Genomic DNA, 24,896 nt, shown 5'->3' with positions numbered 1-24,896 from the left:
AATTAATAATCTTGTTTAGGGCTAATATGATTATAATTCAAGTGATCTCCAATAATAGTTTATTTGTGCATTAATATTCAACCAACATCGATAAACAGGTTTAGGGTAAACCTATTGATTGCATGTTAGTCAGAAAGCGCACATGAATATGATTAGAATAAAGTAGAGGCCTATTATTATTAGGGCAGGTTCAATCTCTTTTAGGTTGGATTTGTACCTTCATCCCCGAACTACCAGTCATGGTTCAAAACCTATTGGAGTTGACGATCTCCTGGATCGTTAAGGGGTGTAACCTTCACCTCGTGAACTGTTTACAAGTTCCTAAAACTTGTTAGCGACTCTTTTGCTCTAGCTTCTTTCCCTTTGGACGCCACCGTACTTTAGTGTATGATCACAGTGGGGTTCAAGCTAGGGGTAATGCTTGAAGTATTCCCTACACATTAATACTGTCTTTTTATTTTATTTTTTTTTAATGAATGTTTGTGTATTTTTTTTAATAACTAAACTATGTGGTTTATATATATTTCTTTTTCATATTTGTAACATGCTTGATAATTGGCTTAGATGGTTGAAGAGTTAATTTTTTTATTAGTGGTTTGCGATTCGAATCTCCTTATATTCCAATTTTTAATATGAAGTGATGATGTGGCATGATGATATGTTGGGTAGGTGACATAGCGTCATGAAGGTGGGGTGAAGTGACATGGCATCATGAAATGCTTATGAAGTGACATGGCGTAATTTGGAGGGGTCTACGTGGCACATTGACGTTTTTATAAACGCCTTTTAATATATTAGTGTAGATAACAAGTTTCATTTGTACATAATGACAAAAATTAATATTGCTACTTACAGAACTACAAGTGCCATAATTAGAAGGAAATATTGTTTCATTTTCCTTAAATCTTCTTCAAACTTGAAGGTGTGGGTGTTTTGGTTATCGTCGATGGGAAACATATCGGATAAGAAAGGGGTGAAATTTTTTTTGCATGTTTTTGGATAAAAGTGGGAAAGGATAAGGGATTTGTGGTGAAATTTGGAGAATTATTTGCCTTTTATAGAGGTAGGTTTATCCGTTACTATTTTGTACAACTGTAAAAATATCATATAATAGTCTAATATACTGGAAAAATCACGGTCCAAATATAAATATTTATAAATGTAAAAGGTAATCACAGTGGGAATGAAAGCCATAGTGATCAGAGAGTCCTAATATCTATACAAAAATCATGGGTTCAAAAACGGAAAGAAACACAAAAAGTAAGTAAAAGAAAGAAAAAAAAAAATAACAAGTATAAAAGGCTGCATCTTTTTTTTTTTTTTTTAATTTAGTTAGTTTTATTCTTGAGAAGTTACTACTAAGCGATTATAATAACTAAAATAAAATTTTACATAAAAGGCGAGTATGTAATATCAACATGCGAATCAAACAAAAAAAATACCAACATGAGTTTAATTAAAAAAGCAAGGGAGGATAGTAATGATTTCATAAGTAAAGGAATTTTTCCACCATTGTTTTCGAGACATATGATACAGTAAATGTTTGAGTTTCTGATATATAGGATCTCTAATCTGGGCAATTGTAGAGCATACTCCTCAAAACATTTAAAAATAGATAGTATTATTAGTTATAAATTTTGAGAAATATGTATAAATATACCTGACTAAGAATTGGTGCTATAACGTGCTAAAGGTTTTACTGATATATAGTGAAGGATTTATTAGTGAAGGGATATAAAGCTAGCAACATGATAGAAACCTTTTTGTTTCTTGCATCCATTGTTCGCAATACGTGAACTTCCTTTTTTTTCCTTTTTTTTTTTTTTTTTTTTTGAAGCCAATACGTGAACTTCTTATATAGAAAAATTTATAAACTATAATAATACAGATTATTATACTACATATATTATATATACTATTGTACATTTTTAGTTGATAAAATTGCATTGACCGATTATTCATACATGTGAACTTCAATCATATTTTCATTTTTCTCAACATAAGAAACCTTTTTGGATGAACTAGATTATATCTCGTGCCATGCCCGATTATTTTCACTATTTAATTAGCTTAATACTATTTTTAATTATAATAATTATCAAATTGCAAAATAAGATCAAAATTCGTAAATATAGAAAAAATAAATTATATCATACTACCAAAAATAGGGGGAGTATTACATGCATGACTAATAAAATAATCATGGATTAAGTGAAAAAGTTATGTGTAGGAAAATATTACTCCATATTGATAAATAAACAAATATTTTTTTTTTGTTATAAAAGGATTCTAATTACCAAATAGTAAGGATATTATTGCATGCATAGTATAAAATATTCTCTAAAAAGTGTTGACAAATAAAAAAGCGAAAAATTATTTATAAAAGAGATGACACATGTCAATCGTGTATCACCTTTATTTTATAATATACAGTTATAGTCATAGAATTATGTGTTAAAATCAATTTGATGCAATATAATTTTTTTTTTTTTTTATTTCGTGATATAATATTAATATAACGTGATTGTAATATATAAGAAAAAATGGCATATAATATTAATATTACTAATTAGAATATTTAATTTTGAGTATAATACATAAATGAAATATAAACAGAGTATAATTTTATTGCCTTCAATAAATTGTCAATCAATAAGATAAAAAGAAAAATAAATTTACAATATATTTATTTTTGGAAAATGGTTTTTGAAGGGAAAAAACGATAAAAGGAAGTGATATGTGTCATTCTCGATGTCCGATTTATTATTATGTTATTATCTTCGGTGATTTATCTATGGCCACCAAATGCCACAATTGCGGGGCCAATGATACACACATTGAATGTATGTGGTCCCAACATACATTACCAACTAAAAAACTGACAACTCATCATTAGCTAAAAAATGAGAGGGAAAAGTTTTTGGTTTTTGGCGCCATTTACCTTAAGAAGGCGGGACAAATTTCATTGGCGCCAAATAATCTTTCTTGTTACTAAAAAAATATTTTTGGTTACTAAAATATACAATTTTGTTACTGAGAAAATAGCATCCTAGTCAACGTTAGACCAGGCAAACTGGTCATTCAGGTCGGGTAAATTCAGGTCGGGTCAAGTTCGAGTCAACAAATGTCCGGGTCGCGTTCGGGTCGAGTCAGGTCGATTCGGGTTTCGGGTCAAGTTCGGGTCGTGTCAATTCTGGTCGGGTCAATTTTTAAGATCAATTTTCGGGTCAATTTCGGGTCGAGTTAAATTCGGATCGAGTCAAATCGGGTCGGGTCTATTCGGGTCAAGTTTGTGTCGGGTCACCAAAATAAATTCACTTTTAAAAAATAGTTGGAAAAATAAAGTAAAATCGTTAAAAAAAAAATCATGAGTGCCTATTACGTATGAAATAAAGAAGCCATAAACTAAGTAATTCACTATTTCACCCTATTCACTTAGGATTCAGGTCAATTCGGGTCGGGACATTACGGGTCGGGTCGATTCGGGTCAATCAATTTGAGTTAAAATTGGGTCAGGTCACTTCGGGTTTCGGGTCATTTCGGGTGGGGTCAAGTTTGGGTTTTGGGTCAATTTCGGGTCAGGTTATTCGGGTCGGGTCAGTTTGGGTCATCGGGCCATGTTTGGGTCAACTCTATTTCGGGTCGAGTCGTGTAAGTTTGGGTTCGGGTCAATGATTTAGGGTCAACTTTCGGGTTACAGGTCGGGTCAATCAGGTCAGGTCAGGATTGCCAAGTCTAGTCAACGTCATTGATGAAGAGAGATGTTTAATATAAAAATCGAATAATAATTCATTTGACGATATTTTACAAACTACAAATGAAAAAATTATTATAAGAAAACCAATGAAATTATTTTTTATAGATCTTTTTATAGACATCCATATCAATATATTTTCAAAAAATTTATAAAGTTGGAAAATTTTAACATTACTACGTTTTTTAACTTTTTAAAGAAGTGTTAGTAATTTGTCATTATTGTTACTACAAAAATTTCAAACATACCAAAAAAGTACAGATTATATTTCTATTACATATAAGGAACTATATAAAATAGGTGTTAGCTACTATTATACAATTATCGAGTAATGTATGGATTAATTCACACATTGGAGGGTTTTATTCATTTCTTGAAGGTTTTTTAATTAAATATTTAAGAGTTAACATGAACTCATAAAAGCTAAGTTTACACACAAATTAGTATCACTTATTGCTAAATAATCCCGTGTGTTTATAACTATCTTTTTTATATGCGTTACTAAATAAGTTGGTTTATTTTTTTATTTGATTTTATCATATTTACTTATACTAGTTTACTCATATTATGTTTTTTCAAAAAAAAAAATTACTCATATTAAGTATGTGGAAAAAGACTGGTTTGCTTATAATATCAATAAATACAAGGTGTTAATAAAAACAAGTAGTGTTAGATACAAAGTCTTAATAAAATAAATACAAAGTGTTATTAAAAAAAAGGATGCTTTTTTTTTTTTAAAAAAAAGGATGAATTATATGCTTGTAAACATCAAATTTGAAACTGTATTGAGGCCTTTGAGAGTTACAATCTAAGTGTAGTAGATTTACTTTATAGATTTGAAGAATTAAAAAAAATAATTAAGAGTTTAAATTGAATCATGATTGGTTACATACAATATAACTATTGTCACTTATTGCTAAATATCCTATGTGTTTGCGACATATTTTTTTAAATAAGTTATTACTTTTCGGTTTTTCTTTTTAAAAAGTTTGTTACTAAAAAAAGTGTCACATATGAATAAAATATATAGTTTCGAATACTATATTTTTATTTTTTGTTACCGTATAATTATGTGATTAAAACTATACTAAAAAACTGTTGTGTTTAAGGATGAGATACGAACCCAGTACCAAATTTAATGTGTAACAATTTATGAGCAACGTGTTAGTAACCAACATTGTGAGATATTCTGATATTCACCATATAAACATTTAGCAAACAAAATATATTACTCTTCATTGCATCGTCGGTAACTAATCATACACTTACAGTTTTCACATCAATGGTTAACATTGATGTGAAACTCGATTAATATATATTACTTATTTAACTTTATCTTTTTATGACTTTTCACTGACTATGTCTATTTCTGATCATCCATAAGTTTAAACACTTGTCGCCTCTTTTTCTGAGACATGAAAAAAATTTAAACAAAAATCATTACACGTGATCAACATAATGTTGTCTTATTTCCTATAACGATTAATGTCTTTTATTAAGTTAAAATATTAAGGGTAAATTGGTAATTTTGAAAGTTATAACTATGGTCTATGTACAGTATTCAAAGTTTGAAAAATTATTGAGAATTATATTCAATACATCAATTTATTACTAATAATTATATGTTCACAATTTTTTTGGATTTTATTGTTATTACAAAAGTGTATTTATAAAATATAACTTACTCACCACAAGATTTAGGATACAATATTTGTTAATTACTATCTTTGTAAATACCAATTGGAGGTTAAGGACAAATAAAATTTGAAAAAAGGTAACTCATGTTCTTGTGAGGGATTGAGCTCGGAGACAATATTTCATCGGTACAAATTTATGTTCATCGTTAGTAATCAAGATTGCAAGATAAAAATCGACATTTGTAGGATTTTTTTTTTGTTGTTGTTGATAATAAGTAGTGCTACGTCTCTTATATTTGGTTACCAAACATAACTGCTTGTGTTACTAAACAATCTGCTTTAGTTACTAAATAAATTAGTAAGTTTAAGTGTTTAATATTATCGGGATTTTTTTGTCATTTTCGCCGGCCTGTTATCTTTTTCATCCATTGTCGAGGTCATTCGACTCTCCATTTTTTTCTTACTAACAAATATGACTTTGACCACTTTTGTTACTTTAATAATTATTGTATATCTACACAATTTCAGATTCAATAGAAAATGAAAAGAAGAAATAGATGACCAATTTCAACAGTTTAATAGATCATTTTAATTGCAAATAATTACACTAGTTTCCACAATGTCGTTCTTTTTCTCTCACCTATTTCTTTTTCTTTTTCTATCTTTTTTTTTTGTCTGCTCTGAACTTTGGTACTACTCTTCATCATTCACCATATTCATCAACTGTAATCCCCCATATTTTTTAACTTAATTATAATTTATTTATATATTATTCCTACAAATATTTTTATGTCAGTTTCATTAAATAAGTTTTTTTTTATGAAAAGATTTAAGTAAACTAACATGTTTTTACTAATTTACAAACAATTTTAACATTATAGCCCAAAACCCAAATATTACTCCTAATCTAATTAGGAAACCCAAAGCCCAAATAAAACCCACAAAAACCCTTACCCTTCTCCCCCTTCTCACGTAAAAAAAAAAGAGAGCTTTCATTCTTCTCCTCCTTTCCCCTGCTCTCACGTACAACACCACAAGGAAAAAAAAACCCCTGAAGCTGCCCTGCCACCGCGCCCGCCTGACCGCCGCGCCGCCCAGCACAGCCGACGACCACTGCAGTTCGCTCCTCTCTTCTCCTTCCTCTTATTTCTTTTTATTTATTTATTGTTATTTTGATTAAAGATTCAATTTTTATTTGATTTCAATTATAAAATTATTGTTATTAGGATTTAATAGTATGTATAAATTACAAAAGATTATAAATTTATGGGTTTTGTATGTCTAAAGTATTAAATAAAATTTCATATTTGGTATATGTATGAATTTAGGGTTTAAAGTATTGATTTTTCATGTTTTAGGGCTTGATAACGTGTTAATCAAGTCATCTAATCATACTATGTTTAAATTACATTAAAATATAATTATCTTAATCATAAATAAATTTTCAGATTTATTAAAGTTTCAATTTTTATGAACAAGTAGTGTTAATTTCATGTTTTTATGCTTCTAAACCTATAAAATAATTATTGTGAGTATTTTGTGATTGAAAAAGCTTTGAACTTTATATTCTAACTTTAAAAATAATTTTCAGATTTCATACCTTTTATTTTGAAGCCTCTAATTGCATTGAATTGATATATTCTTGGGTTTTTAACACACTAACTTGCTATATAATGACTAATTCAAGTAATTATGCTTATGGGGTTATTTTATATATTTAAAACAAATTTCCGGATTTATTTACCCACTTTAAAGTTGCTGTAATTTGATATAAAACACTATATTTTCATAATTCTAACATATAAACTTAAAGTTGGGATGTTATATTACTAACTTTGATTTTTGGGGACAATTTAAAGGCTTTATTTTGATGATTTAAGAGGTTTAAAAGTAGTTTAGTATTGCTGTAATTTTAATTGCTTTGGTATTGATTTATTTCTAATTGTTTGGTTTAGGAGAGAACTTTGTAGAAGGCGACTTCTAGTTTTAAAGTGGCCAACCGGATTGTTTACACAAGGTACGTACAAGTTACGAAACCTTGCTTGTAGGTGCATGTTTAAGGACGGATCGAGAACTTAGTATCATGTATAGGATTGACTGGGTTAAATTGTCTGGTTATACATTGTGAATTTCAAATGATGTGCACTAGTTTATAATGCAAGTATTATTTGTGCTTTAATTATGCAAGGTGCGCTTAAAGGCAAAGGTATGTGATTGGTGTAAAGATCAAATTATTACTCGTTCATGATTATGTAAACAGGATGAGTAAAGGAGAAATTCAAGTCTTGTAAGACGAGGTTAAGGTTTTGGGGTGCCTTATGCACTCAAGGTGTTTATACACCGAGGTAGTAATGGAATAATTAATAAATGTTGTTTGTCACTAATAAATCAAGAATCTAAATTGAGAATTTGCCATGTTTGATTGAATTGCTTTTGGGATGTTTGTATTGAAATATATATGAGTCATCACCATGTCTAAACCTGTAAATCACGTAAAGTGCAAGATGGATGAGCAATAAAACTCTGGAATGGTGCACATCTGGAGTAATGACAATCAGGGTTGGGGTACATGGGGTATTAGTCGTGTACTTTTATCGAGGCCGTCTGATCTACGAGTCTCCTATTTCAAATATTATTTTTCTAAAACTAGGACTTAGGTATGATCTCATACTAACTACGGTCACGGAGTCGCGCCCGTACCGTGGTCGTTGGATGTTTATTGATGTTTCCGAAAGGAGGCATGGGGTTTTTCTTTATTGATGTTCCAAATGGGACCTGGGTTGGACAACCTTGTCTATTGCTAAATCCAATGAAATAAATAAATGAGTCAGTGAGGTCTTAATAAATTTGATAATCGAGTCATGAGTTGAGTCTGTATTTAATGAAGCTTGTGCTTGATTATTAGTAGCATGTTAGGTATTTTCTAAATTTATTTCGCAGCTTGTATGTACTCAGCTTTGTTGACTACGTGCTTTTGTGTGTGTCTCTCTTTGGTCATGGACTTCGCCTTTCAATGACCCTGTGACGATCCAATTTTTACACTTGTAATATTGGGGAGCAGAACAACCACAGGTTCTTACACATGCAGCATTCATCAGGGTTGTGGGATCTTGAGTAGAGAGTTGGTTGTTTGCATTTTATTTCTTTTGCAAGTTTGAATTTATTTTAATTCGATTTTAGTTGACACTAATTCTTTTGGGTTTGAATTTACTTGAACACTGAATTTAATCACTTACTACTTTTATTGGGTTTTGAGTAAAGGCCTTAATGGTTCCAACTTGTAATACTTATTTTGATTTAATTCCTTTGTTTTGAGGTTTATTTAAAACTGTTTTGGTATTCCGCTGCAAATTTCAGAGATAGCCTTAACGTTTGAACACGTGTCAGTAGCACACCAGTAATTCTCTTGAAATTGTTGAGGTTATATGCAGGTTTCTCACAGGTTTTTAAGAGAGAATTATTGGGGTGTTACATCAACTCCATTAAACAATACTACACTACTACGTAATTACACCATATTCATCAACTCCATTAAACAATACTACACTAATACATAATTGCAAATAATTACACCAGTTTACATTGTTAATTAAAACTTGAAATTCTTAATAATCTTAGGAGTTTTAATTTGTCCAGTTAAATTCGATAAATTTACCCAATTACATTGATTAATCTCACTTGAGGATGTATATTCAACATTCTATAACCATAATGAAGCAGCTTCAAAAAACTTTTCCATCTTCCATGGTCGCCCTTTTGCTATTTCTCTGAAATGTTGTTCATAAATAAATGAACAATTTTTTTGAAAAAATAAATATATTAAATTACTAGCTTTGGAAATGACAAAATACTTAAATTTTAAACATTAATTTAAATTATTAATTTCAATTAAAATTTGAATGAAAATTAAAAATTAGTGGAGTCACTAGTAGAATAAATTATAATGACACCGGTTCAAACCCCATATATGCCACCGATTTGAACCGGTGAATATGTGGGGGGGGGGTGCCAACTCCTCCCACATTTGCCACCGGTTCAAAACCGGTGGGATAAATGGGTTTTGGCACCGGTTAACCGGTGTCATTAACATTTTTGGCCACCCGTTAACCGGTGCCAAATGCAAATTTCCGCGGAAATTTTTTTGGTGGTAGTCAGTTTTTGGCATCGGTTAACCGGTGCCATTTTACTATATTTATTATTTTATTATTTTTTTCCCTGTTTTCTCACAATAATATAAAACAAAACCCTATAATTCCAGCAATAATAATATTAACAAAAATAATAATATTATAACTACCAATAATAATATTATTAATAATTATAATAAGACATAAATAATATTAAAAATAATAATATCATATATAGATATAAATATTCCCAAATGCAATACAATAAATAAAAAGTGTTATATATATATACAAACAATACTAAGTAATTAATGAATAATAATATAGTTAAAAGGTTAACAGAACATAAATTCACGATAAAAGAGACATTTACATGTTAAAGGTGATAAAAGACGTCAACATGTCTCAAACTTCATTAAGTTCCTTGATTGTCAATGGACCATCCTTTTGTACCTTGCAAAACTTGAAATACAAAAAAATTATGTTAGAATTAATTAAATAGGCTAAACATAAGTATTTTATAAAAAATGGCCTATATAACTTCTACTTTGCCCATTTTCTACATTTCTTATCAAATGAATTATTTCTTTCTCATAACATGTCAATTTTACCTAGTTTTAGGTGTCTGAGGCTTAAAATTGAATCAAAAGAGCATTTAACCAAAAATTGCCCTAATATGGCCTACATGCATGACTTCTATTCAGCCCATTTTCTACATTTCTTATCAAATGATCTATTTATTTCTCATAACATGTGAATATTATCTAGTTCTAGGTGTATAAGGTTAGAAATCACATCAAAAGAGAAAATTAACAAAGAATGGCCCATATATAGCCTATATGACTTCTATTTAGCCCATTTTCTACCTTTGTTATCAAATGAACTATTTCTTTCTCATAACATGTCAATGTTACCTAGTTTTATGTGTCTAAGGCTTGAAATCACATCAATAGAGCATTTTATTAAGTTTTAAGACGCATTTCAAAATGGCCCAAATACGACCAATATGACTTCTACGTTTCCCATTTCCTACATTTCTTATCAAATGAACTATTTCTTTCTCATAACATGTTAATTTTACCTAGTTTTAGGTGTCTAAGACTTAAAATTGAATAAAATAAGCATTTTAACAGAAATTGCCCTAATATGGCCTACATGCATGACTTTTATTTAGCCCATTTTCTAAATTTCTTATCAATTGATCTATTTATTTCTCATAACACGTGAATATTATCTAGTTTTAGGTGTATAAGGTTAGAAATTACATCTAAAGAGCATATTAACAAAAAAAAATAGCCCAAATATGGCCTATATGACTTCTTTGTAGCCCATTTTCTACATTTCTTATCAAATGAACTATTTCTTTCTCATAACATGTCAATGTTACCTAGTTTTAGGTGTCTAAGGCTTAAAATTGAATCAAAAGAGCATTTTACCAAAAATTGCCCCAATATGGCCTACATGCATGATTTCTATTTAGCGCATTTTCTAAATTTTTATAAAATGATCTATTTCTTTCTCATAACGTGTAAATACTATCTAGTTTTAGGTGTATAAGGTTAGAAATCACATGAAAAGAGCATATTAATAAAAAATGGCCTATATGACTTCTTTTTAGCCCATTTTCTACCTTTCTTATCAAATGAACTATTTCTTTCTCAATGTTACCTAGTTTTAGGTTTCTAAGGCTTAAAATTGAATCAAAAAGCATTTTATTAAGGTTTAATACGCATTTTACTCAAAATGGCCTAAATATGGCCTATATGACTTCTACTTTGCCCATTTCCTACATTTCTTATCAAATGAACTATTTCTTTCTCATAACATGTCAATATTATCTACTTTTAGGTGTATAAGGTTTGAAATCACATAAAAAGAGCATATTAACAAAAAATGGCCTAAATATGGGCTATATGACTTGTCAATGTTATCTACTTTTAGATGTCTAAGTGTCACGGTCCTGGTGTTTAAACCCTAAAACTTGCGGCGCGCTCTTGCCTTTTGGCGGCAAGAACGCTAGCCTTGAGCGGAAGAGGGGCTCGTGAGCACAAAGCAACCCAAGCGGGAAATTAAATCAACGGAGCACTCACGTCTATTTGGGCGATGGAGTGCGGGTGGTCGGGGCTTTTGACGACCGATACTTCAAGGCGGGCACAAGCGGGTCCGAACCACAAGTTCTTAAAGCATCAAGTTGGTTTGGAGGGGAGCTATTATGCAAGTAAGACACAAAATATATATATAAAGGTCTAATAACTAACAAGCATAAAAGCAAAGCAACACTTGGTAGAAGGCTTAAGATTTCATTAATCATTAACCCTCTAAAGAGATTTAAATTGATTACAAGGAGAATCCCTAGTGAACACTAAACTGACAGTAACACAATAATGGGACCTCAAGCTAAGAAAACATAAACTAAACTCTAGGAAAGCAACTAAAGGGAATATAATACATCAAAAGGAGTTAGATTCTAACATCCTCCCCCACATAAGCTATCGACGACCTCATCGACTTACAAGAGTTACAAACATAACTAGAAAATCCTAAACTATCTTCAGTCTCTGATGCGCCGTTGATGCGGCTGATTTCTGAAATCTTTGTTGACTTTGGTGCTTGTCTCTGGGTGTCTCTGGGCTCGTCGCTCCTTGCTTCAAATCGGGTTTCTGACTTTGAGTTTGGCGGGTGTGTATCTGGGATGTCGTCGGCTCTCTGGGATTTATCTCCCGCCTCTAGGTGTCTCTAGTGCGAGCTTTGTTTCTTCGATGTCCCCTCTTTCTCTGGCTCCATCACTCGCATTGTTGATAGGTATCAGACTTCGGGTTCTGGGGAAGTCATTCGCATGGAGTACATCCCGTAGTATGGGCTGTTGTCTCTGCTGGTCTCTTTTTCCTCTAGGATCTCTTGCACGGACATAGATGACAATCTCTTTTGGATCTTTCAAGCCCCCACCATTTGTGTGGGCCTCGACAAAGAATGCAGTTCGGCGGCTTGGTATTTGTCGAGGACGCGCTGGCCTTAGAGTTTCCGGAGTTGTGGGAGCTAGTCGATGTAGATCTCTGCACATCACCTCCTCCACTCCTTCTCTGATAAGTATCAATGGCGTTAGACGACACTCGAGAGCCGTTGTAACACCCCCAAATATCCCACTACGGAAGTACTAGTATATACGTATAATTATACCATAGAGATAGAATTGGGCGTATTGTCGTCGCGTGATTACGCAAGGCTACTCAAAATACTTAACTCAACAACAAAACTTGTAGCGGAAACTCAACTTTCTTTTATTAATACTTTTAAAAATAGTAACATTGGTATGAGTACTCAAAATAAAGACAAGACACATTCCTAAACTACGTGAAGCAAATCCTTGGACTCCCATATGCCATTCATGACTCCACCTGAAAATAGTCAACACTGCTTACCATTACGGTAAACAGGTCGAACCAAAACAAATAAGGAATACGGATTAGCAAATTATGCTAAGTACAATAAGTGCAAGATAGTGTAAACTCAATATATTTGCAAACATGCTTTTAAAACCAATTCCAATAATTAATCCAATAAATTCAAAGCTCATTATTCCAAAATCGATTCCAATGATTCATATTCAAAATAATAGTTAATAAAACCAATTTCTTACCAATTTCTTTATTAAGAACCAATTTAATCCAATTCCTCACCCAAGTGTGCACACCCCCCAAGCTAGTCTCCTTATATTACAAGGCTATTCTTGAAGAACCTGGTCATAAAAGTCCAAGGCCTTATCAATAAACAAAATCCGCATAGTGGGATTACCAACATGCTTATAAAGCATTAATAATAATAATTCAATGGTTCAATAAATCCTTTTAATATCCAATAGTTCCAATATAATTCAAAATCCTTTTTAATTAATTTCACATGCTTTCAAAATCAAACCTTGTAAATAAATACTTGAGAATAAAATCTCATATTAATAACTTTTCAAAATCCATAACTCTTCCTTGAAAAACCTCTATTTAATTCAACAAACCTTTTAAAATCAAACACGATAAGTAATCCAAACCATTCAAAACATGATTTAAAAATCAATTATTCAAAATACTTTTATTAATAAAAACCTTCAAACATAATTTATTTCAAAATCATAATTCAAATCAATTTAATTCAATCACCAATCAAATCATGTAAAACATGTTATTCAAACCAATCACTTTCAAAGGTATCTAGCCACTTAAACATACCTTGATCATTGCTAGAAAAACCACAAAAAGAACCTTGATCGAACACACCCTACAAATAATTATAACCTTAATATGTAACACCCCAATAATTCTCCCTTTTCCAAACCACTTAATTTAAATAAAATAGTGGAGAACCATTGGCATGTTACCGCCACGTGTTAAAACGTTAAGGCTTTACCAAAGTACCGCAGTGGATAACTAAACATAAGTCTTTAAAATAATATAGTTTAGAAAACCCATAAGTCAAAACTTACAAATTGGAACCATATAAGGCCCTTATTTAAACCAAACCAACAATCAAAATCCAAAACATAAATGAATAGCAAAGCATAAATGAGTTCAACACAAGAATCGAATACTCTCAATCACACCAATCCCTTGACAATGCGTATGTCAAATCCCAAACTTCACATCATCAAGCTAACATGTGCAATACTGCTCCCCAATAATACAAGTGTAATAATTGGATCATCACAGGGTCATTGAAAGGCGAAGGCCATGACCAAAGAAAGACGCACACAAAAGAACGCAATCACCAAAGCTGAGTACACACAAGCTACAACGCACAAAACCTGGCATGCTCAACTAATTAAAGTAAATAAACATACAACTCGAATTCATTAATCAAGACTCTACACTTAAACAAATTTAATTGACTCAACATACTAACAAATTCCAAAACTTGACTCTTTATATTTAATTTAATTAATTTAATTTGGAGTAATCAATAGACGAGGTTGTCCAATCCCCCAAATCATTTTGGTCCCAAATGACCATTTTAAAAAAAAGTTTAGCGCGATGCAAGAATGGGCACGACTCCATTCTCACAAAGTTAGTCTAGGGTCCCATCTAAATTTCATTATAAAATAAAAATGTAATTTAAATACCAAAAGAGAATAGGACATGTTGATCAAACAAGCCTCGGAAAGCCACGGGCTACCACCGTGTACCCCAACCCATAATTGTCAATACTCTAGAAGTGCACACTTTCCAGAGTTTTATTGTTCATCCATGTTTCACTTTACGTGATTACAAATTTAATTAATAGCCGACTCAATCAAGTAGACCATACATAAAAATCATACATCAATTCACTTTAAATCTTATTTAGGATAATGGTGATCACATCACAAATTGACCCTTAATTCCATTAAACTTCCAAATTATCCAAATTGTTGAACATAGTCAACTCACCTAGCCATTCGGCTTAATCCACCTTTACTCAACATACTAACAAGTCATTATTGGGTAATAAATAAAATAATAATAACCTTGTGGAGTAATTAATAAATTCATTCCACTTATACAATTTAATTCCAATCCTTTAATAATCCAAATGTGGTTAAAAAACCAATCCAATAAAAATATGTTTGTATCAACATTCCATACGAACAATTAATCCAATATAATTCAATATGTTTGCATCCATAATTCCATACAAACATAATCAATTCACCAAAACACGTCTCATAAACATAAGCACATGAATTAATTAAATGTATAGCCAAACAATTTTCATCCAAGTGTTCTCTAATCATGAAACTAAGTTCTTTTCTTTGGTACCTAAACATGATACTACTTACAACGAACTAGACATATACGTACCTCGTATAAACAATCCTTTGTGCCACTTTTAATCAATTTCCGATCAGTGATATTAATATAATTAATATTACAGCTTAATCTTGACTGAACCCTTCAGGTCACACCCAAGCAAAATATACGAACCGACTCGATGTATTAATTCGGAAGAAATTAATCCGTCGCCCGAGTGTTAAATATTTAGACGTCGGTAATTCGAACTTGGAGCGTCGAAACCGATCGTCGGAAGTCGAGTAAATAATAATAAAAAGACGAGACGCGCAAAATAATAATAAATCGACCATATTCCCAAAATACCCCTAGCATCGAAATGCCCCGAGCATCCGAATGCTAGGGGAAAAAAGTGCTAGCGCACCGTGCTAGCAGCCACGCACAGCAGCAGCTAGCAGCCGCGTGCACGTGGTGCGTGCAGCAGCTAGCTGCCGCAAGCTAGGCGTGCTAGCAGCGCACGCACTAGCAACCACGCACAGCAGCAAGCCCGCACCAAGTGCGTGGCTTGCGCGCACAGCAGCAGCCCACATCTTGGTGCGGGGCTGGGCTCGTGGTTGGGCCATAGGGCCGGTCACTATGGGGAAGCTTGAGGAATATGGGAGCAAGTGGGTAAGGACATGTGGCACAAGGAGAGTATTGAGTGGGGAGCAAGTATGGTCCCCTACTCTTCATGTGGTCCTCACCAACCCATTTCACATGGTAATGCCACTTGTAGATTTATTATTAGTTTGCAATTTTAATTTAATTTAGCTTTAAATTAATTTGTGGAATTTCATGATCCCACATTGATGGGATAGAAATTCTCACTCATACTTTCCTCTATAAATACCAACCTTGGGATTTGGAGTAAAGTGCTTGAGTGGGAGTTAGAAAGAGCATTTCATATTTTGGAAAAACTCTTAAACTCCATTAACACATGGGTTTTGGTCGGACCTTGCTAACTCCAAAGTAGCGAACCTAAAAAGTCGTGTTCGTCCTTTGTGGGTGGATACCGTTGGAGGCACGGCATTTGCGGTGCTCAAGGCTTTCAAGTAAGAGCCCGTTTTGAGAGGGCGAAGCTCGCTTCAATGGTATGATTCGTTCTTCCTTTTCTTGTGCTTATTTATTTATGCTTTATGGTTTTATTAATTACGAGTGGTTCCTTGGGTCGGGGTTGTTTTCGCGGTGAGTCGGACTCACCAAACCCCAACAACGGTATCGTAGCCCCGCTTGTTTATTTTTATAATCATGTTTTTCAAGGTTTATTTTGGCTAATTAGATTAGTAGCTCGGTTTTATTTATTTTAATCCCGTTTTTAATGTCGAATTTGGCCCAGAACCCAGATTTTCGCCCTAAAATAGTGAATTTTGGGTGGAAAAGGTGTTCTGGAAAGGTTTTTATCTTGAAGGAAATGTGATTTTAGCCAAATTCAGACCAGAAATGCCTTTTTCGAGGGATTTTTCGTTTTTGACGAAAAGTTTTAAGTCTTTTCTAACCTTGAAATTAATGACATAACTTGTTGATTATGTGGTTGATTATTTGCATTATTTTCTGCATTTTTAAGTCCCCTCAAAGCACACTTGGTAGTATTTGATGCTTAAAGGTTGATTTGTTTTCACATAATTGCAAACTAATTGCTTTTTAGTGTGAAAATTTTTGTTTTGAGGTTTCCTAAGTGTTAAAGATTCAATCTTTATTTGTGATAAGTGATTGAAACTTTAAAAACCACTAAATTTCATGTTATTTTGTGTTAAACTTTGTTGTTTTAATCATTTAGAGTTGGTTGGAAACATAAAGTTTCAATTTTTGTGATAGAAATTTGGTTATCTTCATGTTGGAAGATATAAATTTCAAGGTTTCACAAAATTTAGATATTGGAATTTTCATTTGAACATTAAAGTTCATATTTTTCCAACTTCCCCTTACTTTGTCAAATTCTCAAGTTTAATTTAAATTGATTATATTAAAAGTGAGAAATTGCACCAAGCTAAACCAATTTAATTAAGAATGGTTCTTGGAATTATTTTGGTTATTTGCACTTTGAAATTTTATTAAGTTAGACTTGTTTAAAATTTTTATTTTTTGCTCATTAAGTTAGTTCTAAAATTTATTTAGAATTAATTAAGGCTAAATTAGAAAATAACACCTGTTAAAATACCTAATTTTGTTTTTAACACCTTAAGATTTCGAAGTTTAATTATAACACCTGTTAAATAATAAAAATTTTGCTTTCACCACCAGATAACAGAAACTGTGACGAAATTTTTTGGTGGGGCCCACATAGTCGTTTACCCTCCAAATTCCATCCCCTTCAATTCGAATTTATCTTCTCTGTCATTTATTACCACCCAACTAATTTTGCTTCATTGAATTTCGTCTGCAAATCTTGAACAACCAAAATTATTGCGAACATTCAAACCCTATACTGATTGTTGTGATTGAGAAATTGAGTTGGAAGAGGAGGTGTCAATATTGGAGCGAAACAAGTCAGCGAGATTCCGTCAGCCATTTCCAACATCCAAAAAGCTTGGAATTTTTCGTGGATTCTGACAGCAACAGGAGTAAGATTCCAATACAGGTACCTTTCGAACCCTTTAAAGTAGTTTTCAACAAGTACCGTGTGCTGCATTATGCCATTTGTGTGGGTGTAGTAGGGTAATTTGGGAAAAAAAAAATTAGGAACCCTAAGAACAGTAAAATGGGGTAATTTGTAATTAAAGTTGAATTTGATTAAATTAAGTATGATTTGGTGTAATGTGTGAATTATTTAGTTTAAATCATTGATTTTGTTGACTGTTGACTGGTTTGTCATTGTGTTGGTTTAAATATGTTTGATTTTGTTGATTAAAGTATTGCGGTTGACTGTGTAATGGGGTTAGCTATGTTGGGTTTTATTGATTTGCTTTGCATTTGTTTATTAGGTAGAAAAATGGCCGACAACGAAGATGGATTAATTGATATAGTATTTAGAGTAGGGGGTGCTTTGTTACTAAACAAGTGTCAAAATCAAAGCATTTGCTTTGTTGGTGTGGTGGGTTATGTTATTGGAGGAGGGATGTGGTAGTGGATAAGATAGATTTGCATTATTTGAGGGTAGCTGCTGTGCATGGGTTTGTGAACTTTAATGTCCATGTCCCACCTAACTACAGACTTTGGTATAAAGAAAGAGGTAGGACCTTTAACACAGGGAGAAGAGAGTTAGTAAATGAAGAGGAAGTGAAGGGGCTGCTGGAGACAATGAATGGGGAAGGGTATGTTGAAGTATTTGTGACTGCTAATGAAACATTAAGGCCCATACATGAGATCCAAGCCTAGTCCACTCCAGTAAAGGCTGAGAGAAAGGGGAAGAAAAGTTCAGGTAAGCCTGCTGTAGTTAGGAAGAGCCCAAGAATTAACAAAAATGAGCCTAAGGTGAGGGAGGGTGAAGAATCTCCTAAACCTAGATCTAGACAGGGGATAGAAAGGGTTGAAGGGGTTTCTGCTGAGATTAAGGGGGTTCCTAGTAGAGGGAAGTTGTTGAGTAAGGGGAAACAAAAGGGTAAAGCTAAGCTTGAAAGGGGTTCTGGCAGTGTGAAGGTGTTGGATAAGGGAAAGGGAAAAAAAAAATCTGTAGGCAAAGGATTGATTTTTGAGGATAGTAGTGAGGGCAGTGAGACTGGGAGGGAAGATGAGTTTTCTTCAAGTGATGGGAGTGAGATTGACATAACTTGGGAGCCTGGAGAGGAGGAGTATGACAGTGGGGATGAGAGGTGGTTTGTGCAGAATTCTGAAGAAATTTTAGCTAAGGTAACAAGAAGTCTTGGGAAGCAGTTTGATGTACATGATGAGGGGGTTTCCAAGGATCCAAAGGCAAGGTTGACAGATAACTTGGATGTGAATGAGGTACAAGGATAGGGTGCTTCATAACTTGGGGGTAGAAGTGACCTACTACAGGGCTTGGATGGCAAGATGTAGAGCTAAGTTGATCATTTTTTGGTTCAGCAAGAGAGCAATATGCTAGGGTATGGGATTATGGGAAGGCTGTAATGAAATACAACCCTGGGTCTGGTTGGAATGTTGTGATTGATGGCATTGAAAAGCCTGAGCCTCCCTTGTTTATGAGGATGTTTATTTGTTTAAGGCCTTTGAAGGATGGGTTCTTAAAGGGTTTTAGGCCAATTATAGGGGTGGATGGCTGCCACTTGAAAGGAGCTTATCCAGGCCAGATTTTAGTTGCAGTCTCCAAGGATGGGAACAACAGCATTTACCCCATTGCTTGGGCAACTTGTGAGGTTGAAAACAGGGAGACTTGGGTCTGGTTTCTGGAATCCTTGATGCAATGCATTGGAAGTTCAGATGGGGCAGGCTTCACCTTCATGTCAGACAGGCAGAAGGTAATATTGTTTTGATTATTGTAGTCTTATTTTCTGTCCTGTTCTTTATTGTTTGAAATGTGACAAGTAATTGTTGATGATGTTAAACAGGGACTGGTTGAAGCTCTGTCTGAAGTTGTGCCTAATGTAGAGACTAGGTTCTGTGTTAGGCACATTTGGGCAAATTTCAAGTTGAAGTTCACTGGATCAGTTTTCAAAGAGCTCTTCTGGAGTGCTGCAAGAGCAACAACATTTGTAAGTCTCTAGGTGACCTTAAATTATTTTGAATAAGTAAATGCATGATATTGTTCCTGTTCATGTACCTACTTCATGTAATAATGTTCCTGTTGTGTATAAAAGCAAAATAAGAGCAACAACAGTTGTGTATGTTATTCTTTCATGATAATGTTCCTGTTGTGGTTGTAGGTTGAGTTTCAGATAGCCATGCAACAGATTAGGGAGCTTGATGAGGATGCTTACAATTATTTGGAGAACATCCCCACTCATCACTGGTGCAGACATGCATTCAGTGACAGTTGCAGGTCCAACATGTTACTAAACAACATGTGTGAGACTTTCAACTCTGTTATCAGAGATGCAAGATACAAACCTATCCTCACCCAAATGGAATGGATGAGGAGGTACATGATGAGGAGAAATAATGAGAAGTGGGAGGACTCCAAGGAAATCACAACCAACATCACTCCATATGTGCATAAGCTATTTCAGAGGATAAGCTATGTGGCTAGGAATTGCATAATTGAAGCTTTCAGGGATGACACTTATGAAGTGCAGCTGAATGATGACCAGGTTCAAGTTGACTTGCCAAATGGGATCAAATCCCGAGGCCATAGCACGCAAAACGAGGCAAAGAACCACCCTTGTCTAGCCGGGCTGCATAGCAGCCCGCATGTGGCTGTCAAGGTGGCTGCCCCGCCTTGCGTGTGGCCACACGCGCGGCAGCAGCACAATGCCGCAGCAGCCACGCACCAGCAGCTATGGCTGTGCGTGCGGCAGTGGCAGTAGCCCATGGCTGCTTGCTGCGGGCCGTGTGTGCGGAGTTTTTTGTGTGTGCATATGCTTGGTGCGGTGAGGTGAATAGCCTTAGTATGCTTGGTTTGCATGAGCCGCGATTATTCGAGTTTCCTTGGCAAAACGCTTAAAGTGAAAGCCACTTGAAATGCGGTTGGCTAAATATTGCTTATTTTGCCGTTTTATTTATTTTAATTAATTTTGTTTATTTTAATTAAAATTTTGGGAGGCTAGGCCTCGGTTTTGAGCGGCATTGGCAAAATTTTATTTTGACAAGTTTGGGTGCTACCGACTTAATTAATTGGATTAATTAAGGGAAATGCGGAATTTAGTGGGAGCTTCAATTATTAATGACGTCAATTACATAATCGGTTAAACAACTTTGACTAGTTTTAATTAGGCGTGTTAATCGGATTAACCACCTAGATTAGTTACTAGTGCGCGAGTTGTTTAAATGCATTTTACTTGTTTGATATTGTAAATTGCATGGGCCATTCACAAATAGTGAATGGATGAATGGAATATATATTCTCTCTCACAGGTTTTATGAAATGGCAACTAGTGGGACCCGATTAGGATAGAAAATACGGACTACGTGTCGTTATGTATTTTTGTAAATCTAAATACGGTCTACGCACCGTTAAGTATTTTTGTACCTTAATATTTAGATTATTCCTAGTCGTAGACACTAGTATTTGCATAGTTTGGTTAAGTCTTGAAGACGGCGTATCTTGGAAGACAAAGCCTTGAATTGCAATGAAGACCTTTTGAAGATTTGAAGAATTCAAGGGGTCATACTAGTTGCCAATATGCATCTATAATTTCTCTTTATATTTTATGCTTATATACATGTGAATTATTCGTTAGATGCATGTTTAGGTTTTCTTTATGTTGCGATGATTAGTTAAGTTCACTTAAATCAACCAACATAGAAATCCTAGGTCCCTAATAATATTAAGTCAAACTTGCCTTTCCAAAACAACACTTACCAACCGAACGAGGGTGATGGTAGGCTACGCCAAAGCGAGGTGCCATCACTTCTCCAAGGCTCATAAGGCACACCGGGTGTGCACGTTGGTTTTGGTTTAACTCATCGGTATAAGTGAGGAGTCCTCACATACCGTGGCAAAAGAGATACATCGTCAAAGATGCATTAGATGCGACGATTGTCTAACCAAGAGTGGCTTAGAGCCATTAGCAAGGCAATGCTTATCCTAGAAGATTGAGTGTTAAGACAAGCCAAAGCATGCTTAACCACTCTTTGTTTCTTCGGATCTTGGAATCGCCTTATTTTCACAAAATAGGGACAATTTTACGTGTAAATAAGACGTTAAATAAGTATTGAAAATTTGCATGAATAAAATTCAATCATATTTAAGTAATTTTGAATGGTTTTTCATTAAAATTCTTTCAATTGTAGAATCATGTCTTCAACCACAAACAACCAGTTTTCATTACGCTCAATTCTCGACAAGGAGAAGTTGAGTGGTACCAATTTCCTTGATTGGCAAAGGAATTTGCGCATCGTTCTTATACAAGAACAGAAAGAGTATGTCCTTGATGAGGAAATGCCCGAGGCTCCCAATGAGGAGGTAACTCAAGCAGCCCTTAACCGATGGCAAGTAGCCGATCGGGATGTCAAGTGCGTAATGCTAGCCACTATGTCTCCTGAACTTCGGAAAACCTTCTTCGAGAAGGAATCGGCCTATGAGATTATTTCTGAGTTACAAAATATGTTTCAAGAACAGGCTCGAACTGAAAGGCTTGAAACCCACAGGCAGATCCTTGAGACTAAGCTTAAGAAAGGAGAGCCAGTCAGCCCACATGTGCTCAAAATGATCGGATTATTTGAGAACATGGGAAGGCTTGATGCGGGGTATTCAAATGAAATGGCTATTGACATCATTCTCCATTCCCTTCACAAAGGCTATGACCAGTTCAAGATGAACTACAACATGCATAGCATGGAGAAAACCCTCACCGAGCTTCATGGGATGTTGAAGCAAGCTGAACAGACGCTCAAGGATGAGGGAAGGCATGATATGCTAATGATTAAAAAGGGCGGGAAAAAATAAGAAGGGCTTCAAGGGGAAAGGAAAGAAGAACTTTTCGCCTAAGCCGAAAGCTACCAAAGACAACAAGGAGAAAAAGGTAGCATCTTCTAAGTCTGATTCCAAATGCTTCTATTGTAAGAAGAAGGGACATTGGAAGAGAGACTGCCTCAAATTCAAGGAAGATAAGAAGAAGGAACCTGTAGGGAATAGTTTCAAGCCTTTAAAATCCCACTAGCTTGAACCCCACTGTAATCATACACTAAAGTACGGTGGCGTCCAAAAGGGAAGAAGATAGAGCAAAAGAGTCGCCAACAAGTTTTTAAGGAACTTGTAAACCGTTCACGAGGTGAAGGTTACACCCCTTAACGATCCAAGAGATCGTCAACTCCATAAGGTCATGAACCAAATAAGGGTTCGGGGATGAAGGTAAAAATCCAACCTAAAAGAGATTGAACCTGCCCTAATAATAGGCCTCTACTTTATTCTGCTCGTATTCATGTGTGCTTTCTGATTAACATGCAATCAATAGGATTAACCCTAAACCTGTTTAATCTATGTTGGTTGAACATTAATGCACAAACAAATCTATTATTGGCGATCACTTGAATTATAATCACAATTAACCCTAAACAAGATTATTAATAATTTTATTAAGCATGATTACAAGTACCAAATTCCCTTTAAACATGCAATAAAGGTGATCAAGCAATAAATAATAAATAGCATATCAAGCAACATAATAAATAATCAATATCATGAATAATAATAATATCAATCATAATCATGTTCATCATAATCAGGTTAAAGCATAGCAAGATCCTAGGCACGATACTAACAAGATTAATAACAAACCCTAGCATGTCACTAAACAATAAAAATCAAATCTTTAACCCTAACATGATACTAACAATCATAAATATTAGGAAGAGAATAGGATGCATCATAACAATCATATTTAATATTAAAAATACCCTAGACATGATATTAGGAATATCATAATAACATTCTAAGCATGATTTCTACATCATAATATCAATTAAACCATTAAAGTACTTACTTGGATGCCTCGTACCTCTTTCTAATAACAAAATACACACGTTAGTAAATTCAAGGAAAATAATAAACAAAGCAATTAAATTAAATAATTGAAAGAGAAATTTGGGACCAAACCCTCAGAAATTAAAACCTTTCACGTCTAGGGCGAAGACAACTTCGAATATGGCTAGGTGTATCAAGATCTAATGAATGCAGAATTATTTATTTGAGAAAAGGCTAGTTTAGAAAAAGGGAGAGAGAGAGAATAATCAAGAAAATCTTGATGAGAGTTGGTGATTGATTAAGAGGAGATATGACCTCTATTTATAGGAAAAAAGAGAGTCGAAGAATTAAGAAAAGAATCCAAATTCGAATCGAAATAAAACTCGTAGACAGCAGTTTTTGCGGATTTTGTTTTTATCATATCTTTTGATCCAGAAATCGGAATAAGATGAATAAGATGTTGTTTGAAAGATATTGAATTCTACTTTCTAACCCAATTTTAATCAGATTAAAATATGTTGTATAATAAAAGATATGAACGAAATAGTGAAACGATGTTAGTTTTGGATAGAGTTTGATATCTTATTCATATCTTTTTCGTTATAGCTCGGAATTATTATTATAATATATCATTGGAAAGATAATTTCAAGATCTATCCAACCATATAAAATTTGGATAAAAAATATGAGGCACGAAAATAATATCTGACTGTCTTTGAACATGTTTAAATCCGAATAGAATTAGGACTTTAAAAAAGAAAAGTTTTATAAAAAAAGGAAAGTTTATATTTAAATAAAATTCCTTAATATTATCATTTCAGAAAAGGATAATTAATATATTTTAGAAACTTATAGAAGATTCTAATCAATCCTAATTAGTTTAGGAATAGGATTAAACCTTTGAACCCTCCTCATGATCATTGGGTCGTAGGTAAAATCCGGTTTGGGCCCAGTTTAGTATTTTGGCCATAACTTCCTCATTATTCATCGGAATTGAGCTTATAATATATCGTTGGAAAGGTCTTTGCAAGCCCCATCCAACTACACCATTATTGGACCCTTATCATGGTCCAAACTAAACTGGAATGGACGTTTTCATAAAATAGAGTG

The 24,896-nt window shown here is 33.7% G+C and overlaps 1 protein-coding gene and 1 long non-coding RNA gene across 2 annotated transcripts; both read left to right on the top strand.

The window, feature by feature from the left end:
• The first annotated feature begins 17,720 nt into the window (after positions 1–17,720).
• LOC110724227 lies at positions 17,721–18,916 on the top strand. The gene is made up of 2 exons (XR_002511915.1): positions 17,721–17,888; positions 18,232–18,916. It is a non-coding gene; the product is annotated as an uncharacterized LOC110724227 (long non-coding RNA).
• A 419-nt stretch (positions 18,917–19,335) lies between these two features.
• On the top strand, positions 19,336–23,560 carry LOC110724073. Its single transcript, XM_021903470.1, has 4 exons — positions 19,336–19,683; positions 19,774–19,917; positions 20,089–20,472; positions 23,549–23,560. The coding sequence occupies exons 1-4, from the start codon at positions 19,336–19,338 to the stop codon at positions 23,558–23,560; spliced, it is 888 nt and encodes a 295-aa protein (XP_021759162.1).
• The last annotated feature ends 1,336 nt before the right edge of the window (positions 23,561–24,896 follow it).

The sequence above is a fragment of the Chenopodium quinoa genome, unplaced genomic scaffold (assembly GCF_001683475.1).
Source record: "Chenopodium quinoa cultivar QQ74 unplaced genomic scaffold, ASM168347v1, whole genome shotgun sequence".
In the NCBI taxonomy this organism is placed as follows: Eukaryota; Viridiplantae; Streptophyta; class Magnoliopsida; order Caryophyllales; family Amaranthaceae; genus Chenopodium; species Chenopodium quinoa.
This window is presented reverse-complemented; position numbering and strand designations above follow the sequence as displayed.

What these genes read in the sequence shown, in the direction of transcription:
- LOC110724073 (XM_021903470.1), top strand. Translation starts at nt 19,336, where the DNA reads ATGAAATACAACCCTGGGTCTGGTTGGAATGTTGTGATTGATGGCATT. An exon ending in TCATGTCAGACAGGCAGAAG is followed by an intron (nt 19,684 to 19,773) that starts GTAATATTGTTT and finishes GATGTTAAACAG; the next exon opens with GGACTGGTTGAAGCTCTGTC. An exon ending in CTGCAAGAGCAACAACATTT is followed by an intron (nt 19,918 to 20,088) that starts GTAAGTCTCTAG and finishes TTGTGGTTGTAG; the next exon opens with GTTGAGTTTCAGATAGCCAT.